A 12,403-nucleotide genomic window follows, 5' to 3' on the forward strand; every position below is an offset into this window, starting at 1 on the left:
AGAAAACACAACCCTCTCTATTTTCCTCCATACCCAAATCTCTAAAAAAGGGGCTGCAACGGATCTGATAAAAACTGATCCAGATTTGAACACTGTCCTGACGTCAGGACGGTGGCGCTACGGCTATTGGGCCAACTCCACCAATCAGGAGGAGACAGCCACGGCCATTGCCGTTCGAAAGCGCTGGAGACGCTGTAGTACATATGCCAGGCCTGTAGATGGTGCTGTTCTCACAGAATCAGCCCTTGCAGAGCAGAGCTAAAACAAGTGCAAATTGAGCTAAATGAGGCATGGCTAAAATGCATGATCTGTTTGGTATTTTGAAAAGAAAAAAGTATAAATATGCCTTATATAGGTATGGTCCTACACTATATTATTCAAATATAGCATGATAGGTCCACTTTAAAGTGCATAAAAGTCACTAGAATTAATAACCATAAGAGATATTTCCCCCCTGTGTCATGTCTCTTTTTACTTCCTGTCTTTGTGTCTTCCCTCCTTTTTTGATTGGCCTCATCAGTTTCACCTGTGTCTCCTCATTGGTGTCAGCTTGAGTTTGAATCCTGCTTTTTGTTTTGTGTTGGTTGGATTCTTGTGTATCGCTTTTTGGAAAGTGTTACCTTGTCTGGACCGAGCATGGATTGAAGGTAGGATATTTTTATGTTAAAACATCTTGTCTACTGCGTTTGGATCCACCCTGCTCCACAGATATGTTTAAAGGTTTATTTCAAAAGTGTCCCAACAACAATAGCTTAGCATCACACCAAGCTAAATAGAGATTGAGAAATATGTGCTGTATTCAGGTTTTATTCTATTATGTCAACTTTCAGAAGCACCAATGGTAATTAAAATGGAAGAGGTATTCAAAGTTCAATCATGAGTGTGCACTGGGTACATTTGAGGTTTCATTGAAAGTGTTAAAAAATTGAGTTGAAGTCCGGACACTGAAAGGAGCTGAGATGTTAGTTGCAGTGTACTTAATTGATTGAGTATGAAACCTGAAAGGATTTGAAGTTGTAAAAGCAGACTAAATATAATTTGAAGAGTGAGAGATTAAAGCAGTTGATGTGCAAATGTTAAAGACAGTGTGTGCAGAGAATGCTGATTAAATAAAGTGTGTATGATCGGTGGAAGTTGTGTTAATCAACGGCGTAACAGTAGAGTGTGTTTGGTTGAAATTGAGGTAAAGTGTGGGTCGTACATTAATAGAAAGTGATAACATTGTTCTTGATGGGTTAAGTGACATCTGCAGGTGTAATTGAATAAGTGTCTTTGTTTGTATCCCTGAACACTCGGAGGCAACTTGGATCCAGATCCTGAACTTTTGCTCTGCTGATAAACATCAGGGTGTCGAACTCTCGCTGACGTTCCTCTCAAATCTCCACCAATCATCTGTTTGGCTGCGGGTCAGGCATTAGCTCAGGCAGAAGGATTTTTCCCATGCATACTAATAATGTGTTCCTCGAAATCTCTCCTCCGGTTGATTCCAGGGAGCGCTGCAATGTGTCGGGGCTGATGAAGCTTCTTAATAAAGTGCAGGATGTGGTTTTGACAACCTCACGCTTTTATAAAGTTTAGCATGAAAATGTGAGGCGTTGTGTTTCAACATGTCAAAGTGAAGTGGAGCAGACCTGGAAAGATGATTTCTGCAGCCCAGTTTGCACGGAAAGCAGATGTTTGAGATGTTGTTCATTTCTTTGCTTGATCACCTGTTGATGCATCAAACTTTGAGGCAGAATCATGGAAGGAAACCCTAGCTGGAGATACACTTTGTATAAATCTCTGAGCATGAGGTGAGGTAGTTTGACATGAACTATATCAATATCATGACTATGTGGTTCATTATCTTGCAAAACAGCCCTTTTTTTTAAATGCAGAAAAAGTCACATTAGTGAGTTAAACCAACTCCTAAAATTGCTTGGAAACTGTTGCCTCGTTTTAAGTTTTAGCAAAGTAACACGTTATTGAGTAAAACTACAAAAGTAAGTTTCACCAACTCAAAAAATGCAAAAGTTTACTAAACTCTTAAAATTGCTTGGAAACCTCAAGTTTTACAAAAGCAACAGTTTTTACAGTGTAGAAGCATGGCTGTATAATAAGAACTGGATACAGCGTGGGAGGCGGGGTCTCGTTCTTTCCTATGAGAGCTGCTCATTGATGGCCCAACTTTTGAGAGAGCGAAACGTCACAGGGTGTTTCTCAATCTCGAGTACGCTTGCTTGGTAGCACATGTCTTCTGAGTCACTTGCTTCAGAAGCGAGGCAAGAATACTTCCTGGCATTCGGAAAACGAAGAGTGGAACAGGCGAGCAAGTGTGCGTCATATGAGAGGCCCCGCCTTACATTTTCCGCCACAGATTTGGGGAAATTGGTCCGTGCGCAAAGCATTGTGGGGATTTTAAGATCGCGGAGTCTACACATGTGCAGCCTCGAATGTTTCTCGCTACGAAGTACGCCGGGCTCGGTAGAATTCCAAGTATGCTGGAGATTGGAACAGTACTTCAGTGGCACTCGATGACGTAGTATGCTTGAAATGGTGGCTCTGGAGCAGCTTTACTCGACATTGAGAAACACCCACAGATTACCCATCATGCCTAGCTGTCAGAGCAGAAGAACCCGTATGTGCGCTCACAGAGCATGCGTCCCTTAAGCCCCGCCCCCGGAGCTCCCACTCTCGGCTCAGTAGAATGAATGGAGAGAAAATAAATCTAGATTCGGCTTTTAGTGCATTTTATAACTTTAAGGACCTAATGATTCTAATAAGGGCTATAACATAGTTCATACTGGGTAGTTTATTTAGTTTAAAAAAAGTATCCGCTAATTTACAGACGTCTCTTTCCCAATGTTAGTCAATGGGGAAAAGTCTTTCTGGGCCGGGTGATGTCACGGACTGATACGGAAGTTGTAGTACCGCCGTTTGGACACAACGAATATTTTCATCAGAGTCCGGCGTACTTCCTGGGGGCTTGTGTAGAACACTTGCGCTCCAACACATTGTGATAGGCTAAGGGGCGGGACATCTTAAAGCTGTTAACCAGCCGGCCAGCTAACCAATCAGAGCAGACTGCGCTCTGGTTTTAGACAGAGGGGGAAGAGGGGTGCTGCAGCAAAATAAAGAGCTTTTTGAACATATTCAGTACTTTTCTTTAATCGTTCAGACATATATTTACAATCCTTTTACAAAACCATAAAAAAACATATCAATTAAATATTTTTCCCATATCAAAATGAATAACTTACAGAATACTTGTTTTAGGATAGTCAAGGTATAATGATTATCTACATGTACAAAAAGAACAATGATAAACAATTAAGGTGCACTCGAGTGCCTAACTCCAAAAACCGAACTACATCAGTGATCATAACAAAATATGAACAATCCAATATATCAATTCATCGGTATATAACATACCAATCAATACACTGCGTACAAATGATTATAAAACTGATATGTGGGTCAGATTCAATGTATGTGCTCTTTTTAGCATTGATATTATAAGAAATAGGAATAAAACAATGTGAGTCAGTGCAGATTTAAACTGCAAATGCACCAACGTTTTGAGAACAGAGGCTTTCAAATCTGACTGAAAATATATGACAAAAGGAACATACATCAGCTTACAGTAAGTGCACTTTTGTCAACAAATTGCAATTTGTTGCAGGACACAAATGTTGCGTTAGACTTGAGGTTGAAGTTAGTTGCAGCTCCAGGAGTTTTACCCTCTGAGTGAAAAGCTTTCATGTTTCTATCACAGCATTCCTGTGCAGGCAGAGCACACACCATGGAGGTGAGATCCAGAGAGAGAAGCTATCCCATGCTGTGATTACCACTCTGCCAATGGTGAAGAAACGTAGTGAAATATGCACCAAATACAGGCTTTAAAGGTTTGAGAATGAAACAAATTACAGAGCCGGAGGGGGGGGGGGGGTAATGTTGAGAAGAATATAAAATAATCTGAGATTGGAGTTGCGTTAGAAATTTAAGCAAATACAATTCAATATGTAGGTTTTTAAATATTAAAAAAGCTGAAATTCTCCGAGATTAAAGTCAGGAATTTAGAACAAAAATATCCGTGAAGTACAAATTTCCATCGTAAATGGTTTAGGACATAATTAAATAAATTCTCTTTAGTTATTATTTAGGACATAATTAAATAAATTCTCTAAGAAGTAAGATCAGAAATGTACAAGAAAACATTTTGTAATTTTTTGGGGAAAGTCACTAAACAACTCGAATTAATTTGAAGATGTTTTCGTGTAAATGTACTTTTCTTTTATCTCTGAATATTACCCCCCGCCCCAGCTTTGTTTTCCTTGTATAAACATTGACCATAATACGTCCTGCTTCTACACATAAATTATAATTCCTCTATTAAAACACAAATGAATTTACAGTTTATTTACATAAGTCATCAAAATCGTCTGCTGCCTTCAGGTGTATGTCTGTGTCTCTTTTTTTTTTTTAAATAAGCCCATATATACAAAATAGTGTGTTCCACTGTGCAAATCCTTACGGGACTAAGATAGAGTCTCTGTAGGAGGGGGGGGGGAGGGGGGGTCCGCTCATGTCCTGTTTATTTAAACCAGTGCAGGTAGTTTGTCTTGAGAGCGGGGAAACACATGTTGTTGCTGCAGGAGCCCCCGTAGCTGGGGGGGCAGGCGGAGCACGGGACGCCCACTTTGTAGGGAGCCTCTCCGATCCAATTCCCCCTGGAAGACACAGACAAGGAGGGTCAATAGAGTGGTCCAGGAACGAGTCCTACAACCCGGAAGTGAGTCAGCATTTTACCACTTCCGGTTCCCTCGTCTCAGAGCCAACGGGTTTTTTGAAAAATGTTTTTGGAAAATAGCTGAAATAAGGTCTGTGATTAAGAGACGGATCACGTTTTGTTCTACGACATTAAATCCATCAGCAGTGACCCCGCTGATGATTTCTGAAGAGTTGACGTGTCTGAGAAACGATGGTTGTTACCAAGTGGCTGAATAGGACTACAGAAGTCGTGGAGGTCGTTGTACGTCATTACACCGAACACGTAAACACTCCTCGAAGTTTGTTTGCCCTGTTCTGCTTGAGAGCAAGTACCTGCCTCCTGCTAACTGTTCAAACAAACGCTTCAACTCGTACCATTTACAATCTGTATGTTTGAATATGGATCTTAAGTTGGCGTGACGTTGAAGTCGTGCTGCTGTACTCGGCTGTAGTTCCTTTATAGCATAACGTTAGCATTTTGCTTCTGGACATTCGATTTATGATTAGAAAATTATAAAAGTAGGGTAGACATGTGGAGATTATCCGGCTGAACAAAACGTGCATTTATCAAACGGGTTTGCTTTCCACAGACCTTATTTTTTACAATATTCCAAAATCCTATGGAGAAATTCCATTGCTTTTTTGTCGAGGGAACCAGCAGCTTACTTCAGGGTCGGCCTACAAAAATACGTCATCCCTGCACCGCTCTATTGCAGTGATCAACATCCTGTCTAAAATGGTGTAAAATGCAGGAGTTAGGGATGATGAAAGCATGAATTTGAATGGTCAATATTCTCTATAATAAGTCAGGGAAACTGTTTATCAACTTTTAGGAAAATATCAATATCTAGGAACAAAAATGTGCTTTTAGTGGCTGAATTTCTATTTAAATCCCGTGACAGGCAAAGCTGTATTTGCTGATGAAGATCGTGTGATACCATGAAAAACTCGAGAAACAAATGTCCCTCAAAATGAGATTTAAATGAGACAATGAGGGTCAATTGAGTCAGTGTACCTGTGTAATATTGCTTAAAATGCAAGACTTGGAGGTGATGAAAGCATGAATTTGAGTGGTCAAGATTCTAGATATTAAGTCAGGGAAACCGTTCATCTTTTAAAAGGAACAAAAATGTCCTTTTAGTGGCTGAATTTGTATTTAAATCCAATTACAGGGCAAGCTGTATTTGCTGATAAAGATCGTGTGATATGATCAGGAACTCGAAAACATATAACCCTCAAAATGAGATTTTAAATAATGTCATAAAGAGATTATTTGTCAAGAGCAGTAAGTCACTTTAAGAAGGAATTTAACTAAAATGTTTTTCCGTTTAGTGGTTTATTTGCTGATTATATTCTAGGTTAATTGTTTTGTCTATAAATTATCTGAAAGGAGAATCCCTCTCCTTTTCTCAGAGTCTTAGCTGATGTCTTTAAATGTCTTGTTATTCCATTTCAAAACCCCAAGATATCTCCAGACTTTAGAGGCTTAAAACAGCATTTTGTTCACATTTCCAATTGAAAACCTACTTTTATGGATAGTTTAAATAGGTGGCGGTCATTTTTCGTTGCTCAACTAACTGTTGCAGGTCTAATTGTGAGAAAATAAGTAACTAGTAACCAGCTAACTTGACAGCTGAGGTTTCCTCTCACACAGTGACCTCTGCAGACTCTCAGACAGGAGATTCAGCTAAAATAGTTCCTCAATGTCCTGAATACACTCTGACATGAGCTTCAGACCAGTGGGATTAGAGCACCGGGTCACATGTCAGTCACAAGTCCAATCGGGCTTTGATTCCTGGAATTTTCCGAGACTTTCTCCTGTGGTAATGCGGTGCCGGTTCACAGGCTTGTATCGAGGTTATCTGAATCTGCCGGAGACATGGGTGGCATTTCCCCGCTCGGCACAGAACAGAGGCTTCTGTGTCGGGATTAAAACTGCCGTCACCGGGTTCATTAGAATCACCTTACAGCGTGCATGAGATGTACTTACTTTGGTGAATAGTTGCAAACTAAATATGTCGCCCGTTTCCACACCGAGCCCCAGACGTTCATGTTGTGGCACGTGTGGACGGCACAGCCCACTTTGTTGGACGTTGCCCACACCATCTGTGAAAAATATACAACAAATTAAAGTCATTGTTAGACCTAATCATAGTAAATATGAAGGATGGGTAAAGGTCTATTTAGTTTGGGTTCAAGTATGTTTCAGTGCCATTTATTGGGATATTGCAGGATTTATTATCATGATAATGTTTAATATCGTCCGGTGGTTGTGCTTGTTGTATACAAATTAAAGTATTTGTTATACCAAATCATAGTAAATATGAAGGATGGGTACAGGAATGTCCTCACATAAATGCCTATGTAAATACTGCTATATTTAACTATATATTTTTATTATTTTTAATATTATCTGTGTTTTTAATTTGCTTTAATTTTATGTATGCACCATGACATCAAGTAAAATTCCTCGTACGTGTTAGCTATTCAGTCTATTCAGTTTGGGTTCAAGTATGTTTGAGTGCCATTCATTGGGATATTGCACGATTTTTTCTCATGATAATGGTGATATGATTTGTTTAATATCGTCCCGTGGCTGTGCTTGTTGTGTGTACCTGTGTGTAGTGAGTACACATGGGTCCATAACATCTGAGGGGGCAGCGGGGATTGCAGTCGCGGGGGTACGGGAAGGAGTAATCTTTGACCTCGTCGTACCACGGCTTCACCAGCTGGAGGATGGATCGATAGCTGTGAACACAAGAAATGCTGCATAAAGTACAAGAAATCTGATGATACATGAAATAATACAGGCTGAGATTTAAATGTTGATCTGTGTCCCCGAGTTGGATCTGTGATTCGTGCTTCACAAAAACTATTATTTTATCAATTGATGTGCCGATAATGTTTTGAATTAATCGATAATCACCATGAAATGTCATAAATTACTGTCCAAGTGAGGGCCATCACAACTTCAGTGAGATAAACATCAAATGTGTTGTTCTGGCCGAACGTCCAAATACCCAAAACTATTTGCATTGCAATGATTTCTGACAACAAAAAACAGTAAATCCTATCGTTAGAGAGGCTAGAATCAGAGAATATTAGAGTAGTTATTATCAAAAGTTGCCAATTACATTTCTCATAAATCTAATCCATAAATCAACTAATCATTTTAGCTCAATTTTCTTGTTTGTGAATGCTCCATCCAGTTTCTATAATGTATCACCATTGTTCTTTCAACAATGGCAATAGGCGCGTTCACACCGGAGTACTTTTCCCCGTACTTTTCCCGCTTAGTTCTGTTAGTACCCCTTATTTTGCGTTCACACCAAAAAGAGTACTTAGTGCCGTGAACTTTTACCCCCATTTTTAGTGCCTGCTAGAGAGGTGGGACTATCCTGGGGAGAAAAAAGTACCAATTTCTGATTGGCTGGGCGAATTGCAAAACACGCCCCGTAAAACTCTGAAAAGTTTTGTGAAGCCGCCATTGTATTTGCTGGCATTAGCATTATTAGCATTAGCATTAGCCCCGCGCACCAACGGAGAGAGAATAACTTATGGCAACACAATAAAAAACATGGGAGCGGTGGAGATGAGGAGGTGTCGGCGTTTCTGGCGATTTACTCGGAAGGCTTCAGTCGAAGCTGCTGGGAGTCCCAGCAGCTTCGACTGAAGCCAGTCCACAACTCCGGGGACTTCCGGCCGGGGACTCCGGGTGGCAGTATACGCCGTGAAGTTGTTTGCGGCCTGCCAGTAAACCCAAAGCAGAAGAAGACGAAGTGACGTCAGCGGCTCATTTGCGTAATCTTCCCTCAGGGAACTTATTCCGGTGTGAACGCGATCTGTACTTAGTTCCATGGGGGAACTAAGTGCCGGCACTAAGTACGGCAAAGTACTTAGTGCAAATAAGTGCAAATAAATGTTAACAGTAGGCCAGTTTTTCTTGTAGATATCCAAACATGCTCTGCACTAACAAAAGCGTTACCTTGTTAACCTTTTCGAAGTATTGTTTCTACATTAGTGTTAGTCGTTTTTAGAGGAAACTTCCTTCATACAGGTCTGTCTCTGCCAGTCAGAGTGAGCTGAACTCCCTGGAGTCTCATGTTGTGCCTCAATAAAATGTGAAAGTGCAGCAACACGTGAAGGTGCCCTGTGTTTCCAAATGGAAAGTCAAGACCCACTAAAGGGATGCTTCTTTGTCCTCAGGGGTCATGGCTGAAAACACAACGTGTGTTTATACGAAGGGTCACCGGAGCATTCCTCAGGCCGTCACCAGGTCACAGAGCAGGAACCTTTAGGAGGGGAGGCAGCGACCATGACAGAGAGAGAGAGAGTCCCAGCAGATGTGTGAGAGGGGGAGGGAGGGGTCAGAGGTCACTCACCGTCCTGTCCTCACTGAGAGGTTCTGACCCAGGAACCGGAGGAGGTTGGACGGGCCGTGCTCCCACAGGCAGGCGTGGGCCCAGTCCTCAGAGGTCTTCGCCAGGGTGTCGTCCCACACCTGAAGATTCAAGATTAAAGATTCAAGGTTCAAGGCTTTTATTGTCATTCGTACATAGCTACAGTGTAGATATGACAATGAAAATATTAGGTCACAGGCTCCTCCAACAGTGCAACACAATAAAACAGATTAAATAAAATAGTACATGTAAATAAAATAGAATACAATAGAAATAGTGCAGAAAAGTCTATATACAGTAATTGGAATATTGATATATATGAGTTGCAAACAGATTTCAGAATGTCAGGTGTTTAACATTCTTATATACAAGTGATAAATCATTTGTAAGTTGCAAAATACACCATCACACACAGCATCACACACAGCATCACACACACCATCAGATATCATCTCAGTGACATGTGAGACCACAGCTCTGTGAAGGTGTTGCCATGGCAGGACGCAAAAGTCATCCATCAAATCTGTTACATAAACTGTGAGTCCTCCACTGAACACAAACACACACACACACACACACACACACACACACACACACAGGTAAATGGATACTTATCAACACATACACTCACGTAGGTAATGTGACTGTAGCAGTGAGAAAGGACTTCATTCTGCAGTAGTTTTGGCAAGGTTATCTGGATTTACAATTATGATCTTTATCACCTTAGCAATTGTAATTTTTTAACCACCTTACTAACTTTGTTGCATTTGTTGCAGCTACAGAGAATGGAGAGGCAGCCTAAAGTCTTAAAATGGAAATGGCTGAGTTGTTTTATTTTAAAGTTAGCTGGAACATCCTTTCAAAGTAAAATGAGCGACTTTACACCATAATAGTGAAAACACAGCTCTCTGCAGACAAGACACAATCATCTTCTTGCAGATGCTCTTTATCATACTACTTTACACCACCACTTTTTTGTGTAGCTTAAAATGTAAGCTTTAGATTGAAATGTAAAGTCTGATTGGGCTTTTTTTTTCTTACTCTTGTGAGCAGGCTGCTGGCACCATACATGACCCCTCTTCCCCTGGAAGTGACTACTCTGGTGGTCTCTCCTGCAGAGCAATCTGCTCCACAGCTCAACGCCAAGAAACTACAAGACATGTCACTTTACTTCCTTTCCAAACTGCAGCTATTAAATCTTCCTTTGACTAAACATTTTCCCACTAGCAGAACATGCATAATAAAAACAGGAGGTCTACTATGTCATGTATTGTGATTTTAAGGGTGTCCATTAGCAATGTTTGCTGAAGCTGCCTCATTTACGGTTTTTTGTGACAGTTGATCGATGGGGACGGTCCACGACACTATAAACAAACAAACTAAACTAAATTCAGAGGAAACACATGCACATTGATTACACATATAAATGAATCAAAGCTCTCACTTACCATGTACTCCATGTTGGCTGCGGGGGGAAACACCTTCCCTCTCACTTTGTTGTGGTAGTCAAGAATAGCGAGCATGTCATTCTGGCTGATAAAGCGCTTCCTCCTGCTCCTGGAGAGGCTGGAGGAGTCTGTCCCGGAGCTTTGAGCCGCGGAGGTGAAGTTATTCCCCGGCAGAGACCCTGAGGCTGCGGGGATGGTGCTGGACAATGCACTGGCACCATATGACATGCACAGAAGTATAAAGTCTACGGCGAATAACTGAAACTGCATGATGGATAAATGAAGCTGCAGAATATAGCGATCCGTGGAGTGATCTGCAAGGAAAGCACAAAGACACTCCTAAAGTTTTGTCGCAAATAACATGCATAACAAAGCCGACTAAGCTCCAACTACAGGACAGAAATATTGCCGCTCCTACCTTCTCTTGCAGCGGGACTTGTGCCTATGTTTCCCGGCTGTGTCCCCTCTGGAGCCCCGGTGCTGTGCTGCAGAGAGAGAGAGAAGGAGGATGAGGTTTTACGCTTTGCAGTCTGTGAGTGCTTCAGGATCAGTCCTCTCTCAGGGTTTATATGCTCTGCAGCGGACAGGAAGTGCCTCAGAGGTAGAGCTCTGCCCCTCCTGTCACCTGAAACAGCAGATGGTGGGTTTTCCCAAAGCAAGTACATTTACTATAACAAACTGTACCATTTTGAGGCACTCTACTTGAGCTTTGACATAGTTTGCTTTGGACTGAACTCCATGCATGTGATAACCTTGCAAATTCAGATAAATAAAGTAAGCATACTATTGCTCATGTATTATAGTTTACAAGCTTCTAGACACTGTGCACTAAGTAAGAATAACGAAATAAATATCCTCCTTTACCAGCTGCATCATCCAAGTAATGAACACATGTATGCATAAATAATTATTCTGCACAATTAGTAGGCCTACTTTAGGAACATTATAATGATAATGCTTTTGTAGTTTTACTTCAGAAAGACCTATACTTTAATTTGTATCAGAGTATTTCCAAGTATAACGTCTGAGTCCCCTCCACCTCTTTTTTCCTGACTCTTTCCTGGCAAATCTTGCTCAATTTCATCATGAAGTCTCTGCAGCTGCAGGATATGGAAAGACACAATTTGATTATTAAAGTACACCAAAGTAGATAGAGCATATTAAATGAATATTAAGGCCATTATCAAAGCGTGTGTGTGTGTGTGTGTGTGTGTGTGTGTGTGTGTGTGTGTGTGTGTGTGTGTGTGTGTGTGTGTGTGTGTGTGTGTGTGTGTGTGTGTGTGTGTGTGTGTGTGTGTGTGTGTGTGTGTGTGTGTGTGTGTGTGTGTGTGTGTGTGTGTGTGTGTGTGTGTGTGTGTGTGTGTGTGGTGAGAGCAGGTTTCTAACACCAATGAGTGTGTGAGCTGCCGTTTCTTTGTCCGTCTGTAAAGATTACACTTGTTCTGCTCAGCGAGGATCCAGCTGTGTGCAGAGGCAGAGCCAGAGAGGGAAAAGCCTCCGCAGGTCATCGTTTTCATTGGCAGCTGGAGAACAAATTAAAGAAACGTGACGCAGGAACAATCTTCCTCCTCTCTTGTTGCCGGCTCATTGGTGCTTTCCCAACAAAATCTTCTTGGAAGTGATGGACTTCTCAGGTGCTGGAACTGGTGGTCGGGATTTATCACTCAGAAGTGGAAGAGTGGCAAATAGTTCCCCCCTAATTCACTCCATCCATACATTTCTGCTCCAGGAAAGACTCAAAACGAACATTCACAGATTAATATTTGTACCTCCTCAACCTGATCCAGGGCTTTGCTTACCGCCAGG

The 12,403-nt window shown here is 41.4% G+C and overlaps 1 protein-coding gene and 1 long non-coding RNA gene across 2 annotated transcripts; one reads left to right on the top strand and one right to left on the bottom strand.

Moving 5' to 3' along the window:
* Nucleotides 1-505: 505 nt before the first annotated feature.
* On the top strand, nt 506-10,391 carry LOC117484058. Its single transcript, XR_004556072.1, has 3 exons — nt 506-647; nt 8,956-9,277; nt 10,203-10,391. It is a non-coding gene; the product is annotated as an uncharacterized LOC117484058 (long non-coding RNA).
* pi15a (peptidase inhibitor 15a) lies at nt 4,557-11,164 on the bottom strand. The gene is made up of 6 exons (XM_034132466.1): nt 11,016-11,164; nt 10,598-10,911; nt 9,132-9,250; nt 7,365-7,497; nt 6,740-6,855; nt 4,557-4,709 (listed from the first exon to the last, which is right to left on the bottom strand). The coding sequence occupies exons 2-6, from the start codon at nt 10,865-10,867 to the stop codon at nt 4,574-4,576; spliced, it is 774 nt and encodes a 257-aa protein (XP_033988357.1). The 5' UTR covers nt 10,868-10,911; nt 11,016-11,164; the 3' UTR covers nt 4,557-4,573.
* Nucleotides 11,165-12,403: the final 1,239 nt, after the last annotated feature.

Source organism: Trematomus bernacchii, unplaced genomic scaffold (assembly GCF_902827165.1).
Source record: "Trematomus bernacchii unplaced genomic scaffold, fTreBer1.1, whole genome shotgun sequence".
NCBI lineage: Eukaryota > Metazoa > Chordata > Actinopteri > Perciformes > Nototheniidae > Trematomus > Trematomus bernacchii.